The sequence below is a fragment of the Saccopteryx bilineata genome, chromosome 3, assembly GCF_036850765.1.
Source record: "Saccopteryx bilineata isolate mSacBil1 chromosome 3, mSacBil1_pri_phased_curated, whole genome shotgun sequence".
Classification (NCBI taxonomy): domain Eukaryota; kingdom Metazoa; phylum Chordata; class Mammalia; order Chiroptera; family Emballonuridae; genus Saccopteryx; species Saccopteryx bilineata.
Genome location: NC_089492.1, coordinates 275,643,252 through 275,664,533, shown reverse-complemented (window position 1 = coordinate 275,664,533; position 21,282 = coordinate 275,643,252). Strand labels below are relative to the sequence as shown.

The 21,282-nt window shown below is 45.9% G+C and overlaps 1 protein-coding gene across 3 annotated transcripts in view; it reads left to right on the top strand.

Moving 5' to 3' along the window:
• The window catches only part of NIPAL3 (NIPA like domain containing 3), a 41,113-nt gene extending 20,626 nt beyond the window's left edge, over window positions 1-20,487 (top strand). For 2 of the 3 annotated variants that reach the window (XM_066270095.1, XM_066270097.1), the window contains 6 exons: window positions 1,800-1,896; window positions 4,760-4,895; window positions 7,508-7,596; window positions 9,909-9,972; window positions 12,068-12,162; window positions 17,194-20,487. In XM_066270095.1, the coding sequence (XP_066126192.1) occupies window positions 1,800-1,896; window positions 4,760-4,895; window positions 7,508-7,596; window positions 9,909-9,972; window positions 12,068-12,162; window positions 17,194-17,393 (681 nt within the window). In that variant the 3' untranslated portion in view covers window positions 17,394-20,487. Of the gene's footprint in view, window positions 1-1,799; window positions 1,897-4,759; window positions 4,896-7,507; window positions 7,597-9,908; window positions 9,973-12,067; window positions 12,163-13,734; window positions 13,767-17,193 lie in introns of all 3 variants that reach the window. The other variant, XM_066270096.1, reaches the window with a different exon arrangement.
• The last annotated feature ends 795 nt before the right edge of the window (window positions 20,488-21,282 follow it).

Here is a 21,282-nt window from a genome sequence, read left to right as displayed (position 1 = left end):
ACTTAACTGGGAGCTCTGCCTCCTTCTCTAAACTGGCGGGCGTCACTGGACCTGGGCTGGTTTTTGAGAGAGAGACCCGAGGTGACATGGAAACCACGCAGTGCTTGGCAGCTGCTCGGTGACCAATTCTTCTTTCATTATGAATTAGTGCTGCCAGCTAGAGAGATTTGGCCAAATCAAAGTCAATAAATATTTTTTAGGTGTCTATTATGTTCTAGACACTGTGGATTTTAAAAAAAATAAATGTCACATGCTCACAGAACTTACAGTCTATCAGGAGGCACCAGTTTATACACAGCTGTCTTGCGAGAGAATGGCAGGTGCTGTTCCAGCTTGGCATTAGGCATCATGAAGAACGGCCAAGAAATGGGGCCCCCCTGGATGCACGGACGATGGTTGGGAATGTTAAATTACTCTCCATCTGCTTGATGGCCCATTCTGCAGCCATTAGAGATAATTATGACAACTTCATAAAACATGAAAATTGTTTAGGATAACTAAAAGCGGCCCGGTACAGAATTGTGCATTGACTATGATGACAAGTGAGCAAAATACGCATTCACCGTGACAAAGACGGGAGGAAACCGGAAAATGAAAACAGCTGTGTTTGGTGGCCTCTCGTTATGAGGAATTTTCTAAAATTCTCTTTCCAAATGCCCATTAATGTTTCTGCATCGGTTTTATAATAAATAAACTTTGGTAGGAGGTTGGGGTAGGCACATGGAGCTGAACCATTGTCAATTTTTTTTCTGCTTTAGTTTTGCTGGGTACTGGGGCTGGCTTCACTTCTTAGGAAAGTATTGCCCAGTGTCTGAGCCTTTACAGAGTAGAAAAAACAAGTTGTTGATCTAAGAAGGAGAGGGAGCATAACTTCTCAAACTTTAGATTTGTCATCGTCTAATAGTAAGAGTCTACTGATTGAGAGCCTTCTAAATGCTAGGCACATGGTCTCCTGTCCTCAGGCAGTGTAGTCTAGCGGTCAAGCACATGGGCACTGGAACCAGACTGTCCAGGTTCAAATCCTAGCTCTGCCATGTACTAGCTTGAGGTTGTAATAGTACCTACTTCACAGAGTTATTATGCTGATTTAATTATCTGAGTATAGCTAAAATGCTTAGAATAGACCTGGCTTATTAAGGTGTCATTATGTATAGGCTGTGCTTATGGCCCTACAAGGTAAGAATTACTATCCCTATTTCACATAGGAGGTAACAGGTCTAAAAAAGTTAAGTGACTTGCCCAAGGTCACACAACTAGTTTAGAAGCAGATCCAAGTTCAAACCTGGGCCTCCCTGACTCTAGTATCCTCTTCTGTCTACTAAGCTATGCACATTGGAGGCTTGGTTAGGAGGCAGGGGGTGTGTATACTTGTATACTCCACCAAAGAGCTCTTCCCAGTGAACAAGCGTCTCCCTCCGTCACCGACCCCAGTTGTCATGGGGTTGCTGATGGAGCGGTGAAGTGGGAAGAGACCGTCTCAGCCTGATGAATCCTGTCCATTCAAGACAGAGTGGATGTGAGGCCGCCCCCCACCCTCAGAGCTCGCCCAGGAAACAAACCTTTTCTCAGTGTTGTCCAGGGATTCAGGAGGTCCACTCGGCATTCCCTCCTTTTCCACTATGAAGGCGACTATGGAGGATTCCCTCCATAGTTTGAGGAATGCTGGGTGTTTCAATGCCCTCTCGACTCAGGGAGTCTGTGACTAATGGACTTATCAGCATAAGCTCCAGCCCACCAGGGTCTCCTGGTCTTGCCTGTCTCTGTGGCCCCCGCTGACCCCCTCTCGCTGCCTTCCATAGCTTGTGGAGATCATTCTGTTCTGCCTGCTGCTGTACTTCTACAAGGAGAAGAACGCCAACAACATCATCGTGATTCTTCTGCTGGTGGCATTACTCGGTAAGCGGGGCTCTGGGTGCTTGCATCTTGCCATCGCTGAGTGAGTAGCACCAGAAGGTCCCTGCTGGCCGGAGGCAGTTCCCGTGAGCTCCATCACATTGCTGGCTGCGTGCAGTGTTCTTGTTCAAATACTGAGTCTCCTAAGTGCCAGGAATGGTGCTGAACTGGCTACAGCGATGCACAGGACAAACAAACCTGGGGGTGCCCCCATTCTAAAGGGAGGACACAGCAATGAACAAGGGGACAAAGACATAATAATACACATTTGGGTGGGGGCGACTGCAATGAAGAAAAAGGTAGAGTAAGAGTGAGGAGGGTTAAGAGGTTATTCTAGAGAAGTCAGAGGTAGGGCAAGTTTCAATAACTGAGTCCATAAAGGTCCATCCATGTAAAACCAGTCAGAGCTTAGGAGGTATTCTGGATTCAAAGGCATTTTGCAAAGAATTGGTTTTGCTCTCTCTTTTTTTTCCCCTTTCTCTTTAGAGGGACCAGTGTAATGGGGCAGATGGTTCCTAAATCAGATTGGGGCGAGGCTCTAACCCCACATAGTGTGTGATTATTAGAGCTTTGGTAAATACCTATTCTTCCTGGAGGAGGAGAAGGGAGTGGATGAAACCCTGCCGCTGCCTCCCAGTTACTCTCCCTGTTTAAGCGACACTGTCCTCAAGCTATGGGCACGAGAGAACCCCCAGGTCTTGGGGTATGGGGCAATTCAATGAGATGAGCACAGGTGCCTGATACGTGTTCCTCTCCTGTCCTTCCCAGAGCGAGCCCAAACTCCAGCGGCAGGCTATCAGCCACACAGAGAAGTGTCACTGTAAGATAGGGTTAATTATTTTGATTTTTCTAAAAACACTTGTTTTGAGATATAATTCACATACCATAAAAAGTTCACCTGTTTAAAGTATGCAATTTAGTGGGTTTTAGTGTATTCAGAGTTATGCGAATGTCATGATCAAATTTCAGAACATTTTTGTCACCCAGAAAGAAACCCTGTGCCCATTAGTAGTCACTCCCCATTTCCCCATCCTCCCAGCACCTGGCTAACCACTGATCTACCTTCTATCCCTACGGATTTGCCTTTCTGGATGTATCATAGAAATGGAATCATACCGTTCCATTTATGTGTGGCTTTTTGTGACCTGCTCCTTCAACTGAGCATAATGTTAGAGATTCATCTGTGGTTTAACATGTCAGTGGTTCATCCCTTGGTGATTTTGTTTTGTTGTTTGTTTTTACAGAGACAGAGAGTGAGTCAGAGAGAGGGATAGATAGGGACAGACAGGCAGGAAAGGAGAGAGATGAGAAGCATCAATCATCAGCTTTTCGTTTCAACACCTTAGTTGTTCATGGATTGCTTTCTCATATGTGCCTTGACGGGGGGGGGGGGGGCTACAGCAGACTGAGTAACCCCTTGCTTGAGCCAGCGACCTTGGGTCCAAGCTGGTGAGCTTTGCTCAAACCAGATGAGCCCATGCTCAAGCTGGCGACCTCAGGGTCTCGAACCTGGATCCTCCGCATCCCAGTTTGATGCTCTATCCACTGCGCCACCGCCTGATCAGGTGGTGATTTTGTTTTAAAAGTGGGTTGGAAGAGAACAGTCCCAAAATATCTTCTCTTGCTGAGTAGCAAGGCAGAAGGTTCTGAGGCACGTTGGCCGCTCTCTTCCTGTCTCCTTCTCACTGACAAGGACAGCCTCAAGACCAGTGGGTGCTTGTCTTAACTGACTGTGAGTGTTTGAACACCAGTCTGTGGAGCCGAGAGGCCCAGATGCCCCCATGGGTAACAGGCTGTTGGCAGGAGAAAGCAAAATGAGCAGAAGCTGAGAGAAATAGGAAAGCAGGGCATTCAGCCAGAATAAGAGGCTCCATTTGTACCAGAGTTGGGGGTCATTTCTTTTAACTCTTGCTTTAGCGGGGGGGGGGGGGGTCTGACAGTGTAGAATTAGGAGTCATTTAGTGGTCCACATGGTGAGGTGAGCAAGGTGGTCCACCAGGTATGTGAGAACATATTATAATTTATTTTTATCTCCATCTTTTAATGGTATTTCCTACATGTTTAATAACTTACATATAAGCAGTGTTGCATGACTATAATTTTAGAATATATAAACATATATATATATATATATTGGAAAAGCATGTGCATATACATTAGAGGTAAGGTTCCAAAACATTTGGGGACCTCTGTCCAAAGAAGTGTTTTTGAAAATGCGACTGAGTGCCCTGGTCAGGTTGCTCAGTTGCTTGGAGTGTCACCCGGATGTGCCAAGGTTGTAGGTTCAACCGCTGGTCAGGGCACATACAAGAAACAACCAATGACTATATAAATGAGTGGGACAGCAAGTCACTGTTTCTGTCTGTCTGTCTCTCTCCCTTAAAACTATAAACAATAATAAATAAATAAATAGACAATTGAATACAATACGGTAAAAGAAAAAGAAAAAGCTCTTGACACATTACATGTTCTTCCTGTGATTGCCATGAGAATGATAATCAAAAAAGATTCATTTATCTATCAAAGATTGTTTGGACCTCCCACTGTGTTCCAGGCACAGCACTGCCACTTGGGGTTCAGAGACTTGATCTCGTTGCTTTTTCTCAGTAGAGTTTGGAAATAGATACCTGTCAGGACTTTCCTTTCCTTGCTTCTTTGACATAGCAGCACAAATAGCGGGCAGCCCATGGCAGAAGGCCCAGAGATCTGGACAAACTCATCTCCTCACCATGTGAATCACTGGACTGGCTGTGCCGGGGTTCCCTCCATCCTTTCACCAAGGCCTTTGGGATGGTAAACTGACTTCCGGGGTCTGACTCCCTCCACGTCCCCAAGGTCCCCACATGCCTGTTCACCCCCCCTGCAGGCTCGATGACAGTGGTGACGGTGAAGGCCGTGGCTGGGATGCTCGTCCTGTCCATCCAGGGGCACCTGCAGCTCGACTACCCCATCTTCTACGTGATGTTCGTGTGCATGGTGGCAACTGCCGTCTATCAAGCTGCGTGAGTTGCAAGTTCTTTTCCTGCTGGGTCTTGACATGCCGGGCCCTTCCATTTTCTGGGCCTTGTTACATTGTTTTTGAAGCAAGAGGGAAGGCAAAACATTCAGATGCAGGGTACCACCAGGGTTTTGCACCTGCTGTAGAGCTCAGGGCCGCTAATGGGCTGAGCTGTCACGTGTGGGGGCTCTGTTGCTTGAAAGATGAAGCCTGGAGTGGATGTGTTTGACCTTCCACTTCAAAACATCAGAAACGCCCAGTGGGGCAGCCTCGCTTCCCATCTGCCCTGAGGCTGTGCCATCCCCACGAGGCGCCTGTTTTTCACTTAGCTGAAAAACAGGAGGTTGTCATTTCTAGTCCTCAAGATACCCCAAGTGGAAGAGCAAGGTGATCACTTCTCTCTCTAAGCACAAGAATTAAGTCAGAAGCAGCCATACTGAGGGCAGGGCTGGGCCTTGTTCACATCTGAGACCTGGTGCCCAGCAGTAGGTCTGGACCTGAGCTCACTGTCCACCAGCGTGATCTGGAGGGATCGTGGAAGTGACTGACGTCCAGGGTAAGCAGCCTCTACTCTCACTGATTCCACATGAACGGATTCATTTCATCGCCACAACGCCCCATTCAGGCAGATGATAGAATTCTCTCATTTTGGATATGAGGAACTATGCAAAGTGAGGTTAAAAGGCCAGGAAGTGGTGGAGCTGAAATTTGAACCCAGGCATCCTGCTCCCAGCCCACGGCCCTTCCCCCTCTGCTCTGCCCCTCCCCCAGCTTCTCTGAGATGCAGATTCTGTGTCTACAATTGAGAATAATAGTCCTCACCTGAGAGAATCACAGAAAACTCTCATTGCAGCCCCCAGGATAATGTCCAGTGAATATCAGCTTATTTTATGATCATTGTTACTGTTACCATGTCAATTATTGCTGCTGTTAATCCTACTACAACAGTTCTAGTCATCGCCACTGAGCCCCTGCCAGGTGCCAGTCTCTGTGCTGAGCACTCCAAGGGTTACAGGACGAATCAGAAGCCCCGCCCACCTCCTGGGAGCTTCTCACTCACCCAGTCACACGCATTCACTGAGGGCCTACTGTGTGCAAGGCCTGTCCAGGGCCTTCCACACCCAGACAGGGAGCAACAGTCACTGTCCTCACAGTGCTCATATCCCTGCAGGGGGCAGCCCAGTAAACACGATTACAGTTGAGTGGCAAGTATGCTATGGTGTAAGCAGCTATAACTACACAGAGAACGGACAAAGAGAATATTCTGAAATGATGGCAGTTTTTATCCTAGATAGATTAGGAATAATTCCAATTTTCCACCTCTTTTTCCTCTCTACTGGGGTAGGCAAAAAGTAGGTTCACAGTTTTTTGTATGGGAAAAGGCATGCAGGTTACGATTATAATACAGAGGGTCCTTGGGTTACGACATGGTTTCATTCCTACAACGGTGACATAACCCGAGTTCTGGTGTAAGTCGAAACCTACCTAGCCTAACACAGACGGAACACTTGTGCTCTTAACAGTCCAAAATGGCGTGGGTAAGCATACTGGGGGACGCCAACTCCCTCCCTCACACTCCGAATTATTGAATATTCTTCCACCGCACACAACCAAACTAATTCGCCCATGTAGTCCGTAAGTACGATACTAATGGCATAAACCAAAACACTCATGTCTCAATTTTTAGTTTTTATGGGAGTGAGCATCATAAACTCGAAACGTCATATGTCAAGGCTGTCGTAACCTGAGGACCCCCTGTACAAGAATAAACTGTGTTGACTCTGGCCAGATAGCTCAGTTGTTTAAAGTGTTGTCCCAATATTCCAAGGTTGCAGGTTTGTCAGAGTACGTATAAGAATCAACCAATAAGTGGAACAGCAAATCAATGTTTCTCTCTCTCCCTCCTTTCTCTTAGTTTCTCCCTCTCTTCCTCCCTCTCTCTAAAAATGAACAATAAACCTGGCCTGTGGTGTTGCAGTAGATAAAGCCATTGACCTGGAATGCTGAGGTTGCCAGTTCAAAACCTGGGGCTTGCCTGGTCTAGTTACACAAGAGAAGCAACTACTACCAATTGATGCTTCCCAATGCTCCCCTCGAACTTTCTCTCTCTCGAAAAAAAAATTCAATAACAACAAAAAGAAAAACCCTGTTTCACATATAACTGTAAACCTACTTTTGCCAACCCCTGCATATTACAGTGATCACATTATTTTTGAATTAAGAAGAAAATGTATTTTAAAAAATTGTTAACAAGACAGAATGTGATAAGTAACATAAGAGTTTCTTAGAGTGTTTTAATGACCAGAAATGGCTCTTTTTAGTAGGGTGGGGACTCAGGGGACACAGAAGTGAGGGTGATAAGAAACATGTGGTCAAAGGTGTGAAGCCAGGACGCATGGCCTGCTTGGAGAATGGGGATGGGCCTCGGGCTATGAATCTGGGGAAGAACAGGAGCAAAGCATGGACCTCAGACCTAGAGATACTCAAGGACGGCACCTTTAGGAACCCAAGGATGGGTCAACTTCGTATTTCAAACCAAGGCTACTATCCTCAGCTTTCACCTCAGCCTTTCCGACATCCCCACAGCCTATTGACCGGAGTGCTTTTGTCCTGCAGGTTTTTAAGTCAGGCCTCGCAGATGTACGACTCCTCTATGATTGCCAGTGTGGGCTACATTCTGTCTACAACCGTCGCCATCACAGCCGGTAAGTAAGGGTGGCAGATTGCTATTGATAGATTTCTGTCTGCTACCTCAGCAGCAGGGACAGTACCCCAGCGTGGAGAGAGGAGGCCCCGCCTTGCTCAGAAGGCCAATTCCGCTGACTCGTTCTGCTCCTGGAGAAAGTGTAGGATTTAGAGTCCGAGAGACCTGGGTTTACATCGCAGCACAGTCACAGAACTGTGTGGCTCTGGGAAAATCACTTAACCTCTCTGTGGCAAAAAGTTCTATATTCATAAAATAGAATAACTCTCACCTCCTAAAATTGAAATATGTACTTTGTAGTACCTATGCAAGGTTTCTTTAACAATTTTTGCTGTCATCTGCTAACTCCATAGCTTCCATTGGACAAAGGACCACAATTTCTTCTTCTATATAAATTTTAGAGGTGTGAGTATATGAAGCATCAACAACATAATAGGAACTCAGTGATTATTATTATTATATCCCCCTTTGCTTCTACTCTACCCATATTTTTTTTTTTCATTTTCTTTCTGAGGTGGCTTTAGAGGCTGCAAACATGTCAGATTTGTTTGTTTTTAAGTGGCAATGGTGACTAAAATCTTGAGAGTGAAAAAGGCCAGTAAGAACCAACGTGCTTGCCTTTGAGGAAGGCCTGGCCATGATGCCCTGTGTGTTGCACTGCACGTCAGACAAGTGGTGCCCCAGTCCTACTTACAGAGGTCGGAATGAGCAGCGTGCATGCCTGCTGGGGCCTGTGCTGTAAGCAGTACCAGGGACCAAGTGGGGCATCGACCCAGAACAGCCTGGAAACAAACCTAATGCGAAGAGAAGTCATGGTCAAGAACTTGGGTCCAGCCAAGGTTGACAGGAAAAGCAAGCACCAGGGTAAAGTCAGAAGTTGGGCAGGGAGTCAGGAGCTCAGGAATACTGCATGAGTCCAGACAGACGCCGGCTGCAGGGGGAGGGTGGCAGGCCCGTGCCACTCCTAGGCTTGCCATCTGAAAGCTCAGACAGCTTAAATACGAAGCCTTCTTTATCTGTCCGAAGAAAGATGGGGGAAAGGAGTATATAAAAACCGGTAAACACGGTCTGTAGTTTACCTCGTGTATTGTTTCATTGAAGGAAGCTGGGGGGAGGGTCTATGGCAGGGGTCCCCAAACTTTTTACACAGAAGGCCAGTTCACTGTCCCTCAGACTGTTGGAGGGCCGCCACATACAGTGCTCCTCTCACTGACCACCAATGAAAGAGATGCCCCTTCCGGAAGTGCAGAAGTGCGGTGGGGGGCCAGATAAATGGCCTCAGGGGGCCTCATGCGGCCCGCGGGCCGGGCTGTAGTTTGGGGATGCCTGGCTATGGTAACCCTGTACTATTTTTGTGAGTCTCATGTTACCTCAAAATAAAAAGCTTTTTTAAAAAAGATGGAGATAAGAGGGGTCTGGGCCTGACCAGGCGGTGGTGCAGTGGATAGAGCAGGGGTCAGGAAACTATGGCTCACGAACCAGATGTGGCTCTTCTGATGGCTGCATCTGGCTCACAGACAAATCTTTAATAAAAATAATAATAACGTTAAAAATATAAAACATTCTCATGTATTACAATCCGTTCATTTCCTACTGCTCATGTTCATGGTTGCGGGTAGCTGGAGGCAATCACAGCTGTCCTCCGGACAACACCAAATTTTTATTGGATAATGAGTAACGTACACGGGTCGTTGTATGGCTCTCACGGAATTACATTTTAAAATATGTGGCATTCATGGCTCTCTCAGCCAAAAAGTTTCCCGACCCCTGGGATAGAGCGTTGGACTAGGATGCAGATGACCCAGGTTCGAGACCTCGAGGTCGCCAGCTTGAGTGCGGGCTCATCTGGCTTGAGCAAAAAGCCGACCAGCTTGGACCCAAGGTTACTGGCTCAAGCAAGGGGTTACTCAGTCTGCTGAAGGCCCGTAGTCAAGGCAAATATGAGAAAGCAATCAATTAACAACTAAGGTGTTACAACAAAAAACTGATGATTGATGCTTCTCATCTCTCTTCGTTCCTGTCTGTCTGTCCCTATCTATCCCTCTCTCTGACTCTCTCTCTCTCTGTCCCTGTAAATAAATAAATAAATAAATAAATAAAAATAAAAGAGGGGTCTAGGAGAGGGGAGAAGGAAGATAGCTGTTCCTTTACATGGCTTTTATTCCATTCTTCTAATATTTTACTAGGTGCAGACATGATATTTTTCGATTGCTTTGGTTTCCTGCAGGGAAGAGAGCTTGGCCAAAGCCCAGACAGACTTGCAAGTCGGTGATTTGAAAACAGCTCACCCATGTTTTCCATTATCTGCTGCAGGTGCAGTATTTTACCTGGACTTCATCGGGGAGGACGCACTGCATATCTGCATGTTTGCACTGGGGTGAGTTCCCTCCGCCCCTCTGGCCCCAGGGCCTCGGGCTTGCCTGTAGAGTTCCAGACAGGGTGCCTCTCTCCCCACTGTTGTTCTAGCCTCAACAGAGAGCCAGTGGAGCAGGTGGGACTGGAGCTTTGTCCCCAGAGGTGAGCACTTTACTTCCCCCAGGGCTTCATTTCCTTCCCCTTTCCTCTCTTTTGGGCTAAAATGTAATCTCCTTGCCATTTCTAAAAGTCACATCCCGGCCTCAGATCAAAGAAATGCATATTGAAGCTACAGGAGAAGCCACCCTTTTGCAAAACCTGACAGGATCGGTAATGTTCCTGTTGGCAGGAGGACAAGGAGACTGTGCGAGAGGACAATTTGGCCGTATCAATAAAATTTTAAGTGGGCATATTTTTGATGTAGCCTTTCATCTCTAATCATTTATCTTGGGAAAATAATTGAAATAGGACATAAAAACACATGAATGAGGCTACTTATTAATTTTAAAGTTAATTGTACAAGCAAATAACTGGAAGCAACTTAAATGCCCAACAGTAGAAACAGGTTAAATTATAGTATATTTGTATAATAAAGTACCATGGTGCCATTTTAAAAAATGGAGGCCAGTCTATAGGTACTGACATAGAACAATGTCTAGGATCTATTAGACAGAAAACATTACCCTTTTTAAATATATGATCTGGCCTATTCTAAGATCCCACATTTCCATTTCTAAATGTATTCCCAAAAGAAATAAGTACATATATTGATAAAATGATGTATATATGAATACTTATAGTAATTTAATTCATAACATGCCCAAATTAGATACAACCCAAATGTCTACAATAAGAGAATAAAAAACAAATTGTAATATATTCAGACAGTGGATTCAACACAACAATTAAAGATAATGAACTAATATTTAAAATAAAGTGGATGAATCTTAAAAACACTTATTGGGTGAAAGCAACTAGCCATAAAAGTGTCATATCGCCTGGCCAGTTGGCTCAGTGGTAGAGTGTTGGCCCAACATGTGGATGTCCCAGCTTTGATCCCCAGTCAGGGCCTCCCCCTCCCCTTGTCTGTCTGTTTGTCTGTCTGTCTGTCTCTCTCTCTCTCTCTCTCTCTCTCTCCCTCTCTCTCTCTCTTTCTTCCTGTTCTCCTCTGGCAGCCATGGCTTGGTTCTAGTGAGTTGGCCCTGGGCACTGAGGATGGCTCCGTGGAGCCTCTGCCCCAGGCACTAAAAATAGGTCAGTTGCAAGCATGGCCCCAGATGGAATTTGCAGGGTGGATCCCAGTCAGGCACATACAGGAGTCTGTCTCTCTATCCCCCTTCCTCTCACTTGGAAAAGAAATGTGGCGGGGGTGGGGGGAGAGTCATACACACTATGATGTAGCTTGGGAGACATTCAGAAACAGGCAAGTTGACTTTGTGGTGAGAGAAGTCAAAATGGCGTTTTCCACTGGAGAAGGGTTGTATGACCTGGGAGGAGGCCCGAGAACACCCTCTGGAGTGGAGGGAATGGAAATGTCTTCTCTGTTGGCAAGTGTGTATACACAGATAGAACTCATGGAACTCTATACTTACAGCCTGTGTATTTTACTGCATGAAAGCTATACCTCAGTGTTTAGAAAATGTTCTTGTTTATCTAAGCTCTAGGGAAAAGAAAAAGAAAAGACTGGAAGAATATACACCTGCCTGGAGTAGGGGGACTTGGGAAGCACAGGGACTTGCTGATTTTTACTTTATCTCTACACCTGCATTGATTAAATTTAGGTTATAAAGAACTTCTTAAATTAAAACAAACATTTTTAAAGGCAAGATTCTGAGATACAGGCTAAGTGGCAGTGAGGAACCGCGAGAGTTATGCCTGAGAGAGTCCAATTCATTCTGCTGAAGGCCCACGCAGAGCATAGTAGGGCGTATGGGGCTGTTATTATTCGTCTCATGTCTGCGCCCTGCTCTCTCAGGGCTGCTCCACGGTGAACACACCTCCCTCCGCAGCCTGCAGCCTTCTTTCTATCTTTTTTTCCATTACCTGGGTTTGAAAGTATCCGTCCCAAGCTCACGCTGGCCTTATTTCTCTTCCTCCCTTATCTCTCTGTCCCTCAGATGCCTCATCGCGTTCTTGGGCGTCTTCTTAATCACACGGAACAGGAAGAAGGCCATTCCATTCGAGCCCTATATTTCCATGGATGCCATGCCAGGTAACGTTCACATCCCTTGTCTCCAGCTGGCCAACTTGTCCATATAGAATGACTGCTGCTTCCTGTTTAAACAGAGACAACCGGCCGCTGGGTTTGGTACAGGGAAGATGTGCTGTGCCGTTTATGGTGTGACTGTCTCTCTCCCATTTTTTTTTTTTTTTTAATTTCTGTGCAAAAGAAGAGGCAGTGGCTGAGGAGCCTCAGCTGGTTTTGAGCACATCTTGCCAGTTCCCACGTCTATTTTGGGATCTTTTAAAGACAATCCTGATTCACACTGGATATAATTATGATCGGCAGCAGCAGGCTTCATGCCTGCAAAAGGAAAAATCCATTTAGCTATAGTTGGAATGGAGTGAACAGAGAAGGGAAGGAAAGTGGGATGAATGAAATTCAAATACTATAACCTCACTCCTTAGACTACGAAGGAGTGGACTGTTCTGAAAAGTCTAATTTCCCAGGGAGTTAAGGGTTCATTCACACTGAGAAGTACAGCTCCAGTGCAATGAAGGGCTAATAATCACATGAATGTGTAAATCAGCAAAGTACTGTGCAAAAAGGAGTGGTGGGGCCTGTGAAGAACTGGAGAGCATCTGTCCAAACCAAAGGGATGCAGATTTTAAAAGTTAGGAAAGGCCCTGGCCACTTGGCTCAGTGGTAGAGCATTGGCCCAGCGTGTGGATGTCCTGATTTTCATTCCTGGTCAGGGCGCACAGGAGAAGTAACCATCTGCTTCTCTACCCCTTCCCCTCTCCCCTCTCTCTGTATCTCACTCTTCTCCTCCCGCAGCTATGGCTCAGTTGGAGCAAGTTGGCCCTGGGCACTGAGGATGGCTCCATGGCCTCACCTCAGGCACTAAAATAGCTTGGTTGCCAACAGAGCATCGTCCCCTAGTGGGCTTGCCAGGGGGATCCCAGTCGGGGCACATGCAAGACAGGAGTCTGTCCCTCTGCCCCCACCACTTCTCACTGAAGAAAAGTGTTATTTAATTTTTTTTTTAAAAAAAGAGAAAAATTAGGACATTGTGCCAGCCCCATCTAGGTTTGCTGACCTAAATTCTCTGCGTTGCCAGTGACCACTAGCTTTCACTCATGATTTTTATTTTTGATATATTAGATTGAACACTCTCCCATGCTTCATTATGACAGTCTAATGAACAAAATATAATCACATTGATGGCATAGAGTGCTCCTAATTACAGAACTCTGTGGTGTATGTGTTCTCAGGGCTGACTGAGGAGCCCCTGCCTCAAATGACCCCAGGGTTTATGTGTCTGCTTTTTATATCACTTCCTCATCTCTCTTGCTGTTAAGCCGTTGTCTGTCATTCTTGCCGTTACCAGCCTGCCATTCCTGCCGTTACCAGCATAAGCACTCCAGGGCAGTCTTCTCCTTCGACCCAACTTGTTCGAATTGGGTATAAAATTAAAACAAATAAGCTCCAAGTTGGGGCCTTCAAGTTTCTCCTAGGAGTTAAATGCATGAGCTTTTACTGCATGGACTTTTTAAACATCTAACCTGGCTGCTCAGATGCCTTTTTTGCTTACTTCCTTGTTCTCGGCTGTGTTCCGGATAGATGAGGGCGCTGGATAGCTGAATTCCAGATAGGTGAGGTGTCAACTCTGTGTGTGCAAGTATGTGTATGTATCTATATGTGTTTGTGTGTTAATAAGCTGTGTATGTGTATATATCTATATAAGAATATGTATATGCATATATACAGATGTGTTTTCTGGTAGAAAATAGAAGGTAACCTAAGGTAATCCTGAAGATCAGCATTCTGTGGCCTGTTTGTGGATGTGGCTCTTGCTTCCTCTTTGTACCGTGTGACCAGTGGGAAGTCAGTGTTGAGGAAAGGAGGCCCTGCCCTGTTTCTCTGGCATGTCAGACACTTCTGGGTAGACGTGTGTTCTGTACTATGAAGAGCGTGGGCTTAGAGTTCAGATGATCTAAATTCAAATCCCAGCTCTATCCTCTACCCGCTCTGCTGCCTTGGGTCTGGACCTCCCAGGGCCTCTGACCCTCACTTGTAAATGGGGACTCCTTTCAAGGTGGTGGGGTAACATGTTAAAGGCCCCTTGCATGGTGTCTGGGACATGGTAGATGCCTGGTTACATTTGCTTTAAAGAAAAAACCTTCAAAAATTTCAAACATTCATTTGACCTGTTGCCAGGTAGAACTTAAAGAACAAAACTGCCTAAACAAAGTGGCTTTTCTAGGTATTTGGTTTCCCTGGTCAGCAGCAGGACCTTGATTTTGGCCTGCCTAGACTGGTGTCTTCACAGCAGGCTAGTAGCTACTGTTCAAGAGGCATTCAAAACCCAAAAGTTCACTATATGTCACAATTTGGAGAGGCTTTAAGTAATTCTACCACCTGAAAGACTTCCAAAGAATGAAAAAGAGAGCCCTGGCTGGATAGCTTGGTTGGTTAGAGCATCGTCCCGAAGCACAGAGGTTGCTGGTTCTGTCCCTGGTCAGCACACATACAGGAATAGATTGATGTTCCTGTCTCTCTCTCCCTCTCTCCCCTCCTCTCTCTAAAATCAATGAGAGAAACATTTCATTTCAAAAAATGAGGTCTGACCTGTGGTGGCGCAGTGGATAAAGCACTGACCTGGAATGCTGAGGTCGCCAGTTCGAAACCTTGGGCTTGCCCGGTCAAGGCACATTATAGGAGTTGATGCTTCCTGCTTCTCCCCCTTCTCTTTCTCTCTCCCCCCTCTCTAAAATGAATAAATAAAGTATTTTTTTAAATGAGGAAGAGAAAAGCAGGTCCTGATAGGCCTTGGTGCTCCCTGGCTAAACACAATTTCACAGAACGTCTACCTCAGACAGAGCCACTCCCTGACCCTGATGGATCAAGACACAAACAGGACCACCCCAGAATCATGTCTGAACACAGACAACACATGAACTTTGTCAAAAACCCAAAAAGGACCAACCATCCCCCTGATATAAATGACCACCGCTCTTTACCGATCACAGCATTAGCCTCCATCTGGTCTCTCTCCTTCTGGATAAGAATTATTAAGATCCTCAGTTACAGAATTATCCCCACTTCCTGACAGCATCTAATCTAAAGCAAAGCCTTTCTTCCTTAAACCCTCACCAGAATCACCTAACACAAACCCAAATAACACGTCCTTCTTACTGAAACACCCCACAGCTCCCCATGGTGTCCGCCTCCCTCGTGGCAATGAGTCAGTAAATCCAAATTTGTTAGACGGTAGGTGTGTTCCTGGTGGTTTTTGGCTGGAGAGCATTGACAAAATCCAGAAGCTGAACTATGCCTGATAAGGCAACTCTCTTCCCTGAGGAATGGGCATCACCTCCTCTTCCCCACCCCCCAAATTCAAACCACAGACTTAAACTGTATCCTTCAAGGCTTGTGCAATGTGGGAGCAAAGGACCTTCCACAAACTGTGTCTTCCCAGCCTGTTTGCAGAGTAAGCGCACAGGTTTTGGTGTCAGATCCCAGCTCTGTCTCATTAGCTGTGTGACCTTGGGCAGGTTACTTCACCTCTCTGAATCTGTTTTTCTGTCCAGAAAATGAGGGTAGTAATAGATCTCTGTCATAGGGATTTTGGAGATTAGGTGCAGGTATATAGGGTGGTCCACACAGCATTCCAGTTAAGAATGTAGGCTTCAGAGTTTAAACCACCTGAGTGTGAATCCTGACACTGACACTTAATAGCTGTGTGACCTACAACTGCCTCATTTTCCTTATTGGTAGTTGTAAGGATCGAATGAGATAAATCTTTATAACTGCTTAGAACAGTGTCTGCCACTAACTAAACATTTAGTACAGGTTAGTTATTATCATTATTGCTGTTGTTGTTACTATTACTATTTAAAGGACTTAGTCCAGTGCCTAAGGCATATTAAGCAGTCAGATGTCAGCTGTTATTATCATCATCCAGGTTTCATAGAAAGCACTTTGTATTCAATTTCTCATGACTCAGCCTGGGGCCAAGAGGAGAGTCTTAAATCCCTACAAGGTAAGAGTTGGCCTCAGAAAAGACCAGGTCCCACCTGACTAGGGGATTATAGAATAAGCTTCAAGGAATTGATGACTAAAGTCTTTGCCGTAAAGTGTAAGTAGAAATCCAACATCAATGTGCCCAGGAATAATAAATAAAATCATACCTTACCCTGTTTGTGGATTGGGGATGTTAATGTTAAGGTCAAAACTCTCCCTCTGAGCATCGTGATGCATCTGTCACCATGAGGTGTCCATGACACAAAAGTTACCCTCTTCTGCCCTGGCCGGTTGGCTCAGCGGTAGAGCGTCAGCCTGGCGTGCAGGAGTCCCGGGTTCGATTCCTGGCCAGGGCACACAGGAGAAGTGCCCATCTGCTTCTCCACCCCTCCCCCTCTCCTTCCTCTCTGTCTCTCTCTTCCCCTCCCGCAGCGAGGCTCCATTGGAGCAAAGATGGCCCGGGCACTGGGGATGGCTCTGTAGCCTCTGCCTCAGGCACTAGAATGGCTCTGGATGCAACAGAGCGACGCCCCAGAGGGGCAAAGCATCGCCCCCTGGTGGGCATGCCGGGTAGATCCCGGTGGGGCGCATGCGGGAGTCTGTCTGACTGCCTCCCCGTTTCCAGCTTCGGAAAAATGAAAAGAAAAAAAAAAGTTACCCTCTTCTGTCAACAACAGAGTGAAGTTTTCTGGATTCTGGTTTAATTCAGCAGAAAAGTGTTGGCATCTACCATGTTCAGAGCACAGCACTTAGTCCACTCACCCTGCGGTCCAAACAGACATTCCCACCTCATTCTATCTCTGATGATGGTTTCTCTTGACAGCAGCTGATCTGTGCATATTTCCTGAAGATGCAGTCCTTCTTGCTTAGCAACCATAATATGTCTAGCGTATATTTATGGGCATTCTTTTTTCAATATAATGCATTCAGGAAATCAACAATGCACATGATTAGCTCTCTAACGCTATAATTAGTCTGTGTCAGGATAGAGGAAGGTACAGCCTCCTGTGGCCCCCTCACCACATAATGATTTGGGGGAAATGGATTTCCTTTCAGGTTTGCAGAACATGCATGACAAGGGGATGACAGTCCAGCCTGACCTCAAAGCTTCTTTTTCCTACGGTGCCCTGGAAAACAATGACAGCATTTCTGAGATCTACACTCCTGCCACTCTGCCCGTCATGCAAGAAGAACACAGCTCCAGAAGTGCCTCCGGGGTCCCCTACCGCGTCCTGGAACACACCAAGAAGGAATGAGCCCACCTTGCAGGAGACTCGCCCGCCCTCCACTTATAACTGCTCAAGCCATGCTGGCAGTGGTTCAACTCTTAATTCAAAAACTTGCTTTTCAAGTCTTATTAAACCAAGACCTGCATGGTGGACGGGATGATTGAAAAGGCTTTGTCTCTGGCAGAGGATATGTTATAAAATATCTCAGTCTTGGAAATTTCAGATGTTGGGAGTGAGGGGAGAGGAGGAAAGCGGTATCCCAGGTCGGCGGCATGGAATTCAGCCTCTGCTGGTTAGCCCAGCCGGGTTTGGAAAGCCTCTAGCACCCTCAAGGTTGGTAACTGGGCTTCCTCAAGTCAGTGACCAAAGGTTGCCACCATCTTCAGAGCTAAAGCACGGCAGAGATTCCTCCACTTTTGCTCTTCAAATCCAGTGACAGGCTGAAGACCTCTAAGTCTGGTCTTCCCCCACCTCCCGTTACAGGCTGGATCTCTACCCCATTACTCGTGATTCTGTCTTTCTGATCACTTGGTATTGCCTGCACAAGGCCTGTGGGCCAGTCGTGGGAATTCTGGTCCTGGTCCCACTCACCCCTAGGCAATGCACTTCTGCCTTCCATTGTCTGCCCTCCCAGTGAAAATGTGCTTCGTGTGTTTATATTGGATCTACTCTGAAAACTAATTTGGTTTCAGTTCTGCAAACTACTGGATTGCCTTTTCCCCCCAAAGGAACTGGGAAGTTAAGAGAAAAGGGGGAGAATAAAGACAGGGACAGAGTGATGACACTTCAGCCCATAAAAGAGAAAGAATCCCTTTCCATCTTACAGAAAATGACTGCATCACTTATAAAAGGGTAGATGGGGAACTCTGGCTGTTTCTCATGTATTCTCCTGTACACCAGTGCCCTGGGAAGACGGGGTGGTCGCCTCCCCTCCATCCTCTCCATTATAGATCGACAGACCAAGCTTGAGTTCTTGGTTCATTTTCTTGGCATCAGTAGAGACCGTTTGGGTCCTCATCCCTGTGCACATGTATCTTGGAGACACAGGCTTTCTCAGAAATGGACCTGCCGCCATCTTTCTGGCCGAGTACCTTCTTCCCCTACACTTACTGTGTATTTTTGAGAATAAAGGTAAAGATTTGCAAACCTTAATGAGCATAAGAATCCTCTAGGGAGTTTATTTAAAATGCAGATTCCACCCCAATCACAGATTCTCTGATTAGGTGGGACTGGGGTAGGAGGGCCCAAGAGTCTGCATTCTTAAGTGGCAGCACAGGTGATTCTGATGCAGGTTACCCAAGGACCACACATCTTGAAAGCCTAATAATTGAAAGAGATGATCAGCTTTAAAACCCCCCAGGGGCCAGCACAATCCTACTGGAAAGTTGGAATTACGATTCCTTGTTTCCTCCCTGGGGCTCATTTGGCAGGTTACATAATCCCCTTAGGATCAGAGGCATTTCTCCATTCATTGATTACTACTTAGAGCTACACTTACTGCTTCTCTCAGCAGCCTTTAACTAATAGGCAAGATAACAGTGTTAATAGACCAGTGTTGATAGATCATTAACCTTTATGGATTGTGCTTAATACCCATTCAGTACCTTGACTTCAAAAACTGACTCTGTTGCCTGTGGTAACCATTTCTGTATTGTATCTTAACCACTTCTGTATTGTGTCTTACATCCCTAAGAAGGCAGCAGTGAATGACCTTTTCCCCTTTGGGATAGGTATCCACTCAATGCAACAATATTTATGAGACATTTACTATTTATTAAGCATTTGGAAGGTGAGGGCTAAATAAATAAATAAATAAATAAGGCCAGCAGGGGGAGACACAAAACCCAGGAGGCTAGGGAAAGAGGCAGAGCAGGCCAAGGACAACGGTGGGAAAATGACAGTTATGGAGGTCCTGCTAAAAGGTCAGGCCCTGAGCCCAGAACAAGGTATTCAGAATGGAGGTGATTTCGGCCACCCTCTCATTGATGAATGGGAAATCTTGTTAAGTTCTGGACAAAGCATAGAAAGTCAGGTGATCACCCCAGCCACCCTGCCAGCAGAGGAGCCAGCGTTTGCGAAGGTACAGAAATAGGCAAGGGAGATCACAGGGAAAGGAGAGCCAGGGAGGGTGGTGGGAGTTGAGCCTGGGAAAAAGAAGCAGCGGAAGCCACATCAGAGAGGGCCTTGAATGCCTAGTGGAGGAATTTAAGGTTAGGATATCCTAGAAGGCGTGGGAGTTCCCGATGGTTCATGAGGAAGAGAATGGCAGGACCAGCACTGATTGGAAAACAGGCCATAAGCAGTGTGGAGGGAGGATCTGAAGGGATAATAAATGTCACTTTTCAAGGTCAAGCTGCAATCCTGCAAGAACAGAACACAAAAGGGGAATTACAGTCTAGCTCCGCTGCTATTCAAGAGAGAATGACAACTTTCCACTCAACATCCCTGAATCTTTATTTTTTTCTCATGGCTCTGACATCCCCAAACCCTCCAGTATGTTCCTAGCAACATTAAATATCACACCTCTTTCTCCTTTCTAGCAGCCCCATACAGTTATATCTGGGTTAAACTTTTCAGTTGTTCTGTGGTCTTCCTCTCCTAACCCCCTCGTCTAGAGGCTGGGATTCTGGGTTTCCTGATCAGAGATCAGAACCAGTTCTTCGCAGACTGGCGCCTGCGGGTTTTGATGAGAGTTCAGCACCCCTTTCTTTGACCCCTCCCGTGAAGCCCCAGGTCTGATGATGCCATCCCAATAAGCTTCAGATCCTGTGGGGGTTTTGCAGCATGGAATTGAATGCTGGGCAAGGAAGGAGGGACTGATCTATCTTCATTACTTTTCTGGTGGAAACCAGCCGGCTTGTGTGTATAAGTCATCCATGTTGGGGTACCTCCAGCCTGTGGCCTTGTGAATTCTAAATCTGGTCCAACACTGGCTGAGAAGCAATAAAGAAGTTACTGTGTTTTTCTGAAGAGCTATGTAAATGAAGTCACCTTGGAATATATTCTATGTGGATGCTTATATTTTGTTAACTTCTTGACTACCATGGCATGTCTTATTTTTCAAAAAAATGTGTGTGCAAAGTGAAAATAAAATTATGAAGTGGTATTTAATTTTAAAACAGCCCATGTGATAGCTGTTGAGTTTGAGTCTTATGTTTGGCTAATACCTCCTAGAGTTATCGAGAGCATTGCTGTCCGATAGAATTTCCTGTGATGCTAGAAATGTTCTAACATGGCAGCCACAAGCCACACCCATTGTGATTGAGATACATCCCGGTGATTCAAAGAGAGAAAGAAAACAGACTTTACTCTGGGCATTTTCCAGTCCGCTGCTACCATTTTAAAACTGAAGACTGATAAATTCAAGAAAGGCTCAAAGCTCCTTAGGACACTTGAAGTAAAAGGGCAAGACATGTCAGGGCTGAGTCAATTCACCTCAAGTCAACTCACCTAAAGCAAACAGCCTGATCTAAGACCTACTTGGATAAAAGTTGCATTTCAATTTTAACCCATCTTTTGCAAGCCTCACCAGACCATGATTTTGGCTAACAATACTTTTCCTTTATATTACAAGCATCTAAGACAGGGGTTGGGAACCCATGGCTCGTGAGCCAGATGTGGCTCTTTGATGGCTGCATCTGGCTCGCAGACAAATATTTAATTAAAAAAATAATAACATTAAAAATATAAAACATTCTCATGTATTACAATCCATTTCCTACCGCTCATGTTCATGGTTGCGGGTGGCTGGAGCCAATCACAGCTGTCCTCCGGGACAACACCAAATTTTTATTGGATAATGCATAACATACACAGGTCATTGTATGGCTCTCACAGAATTACATTTTAAAATATGTGGCGTTTATGGCTCTCTCAGCCAAAAAGGTTCCCGACCCCTGATCTAAGAGCTGGAAAT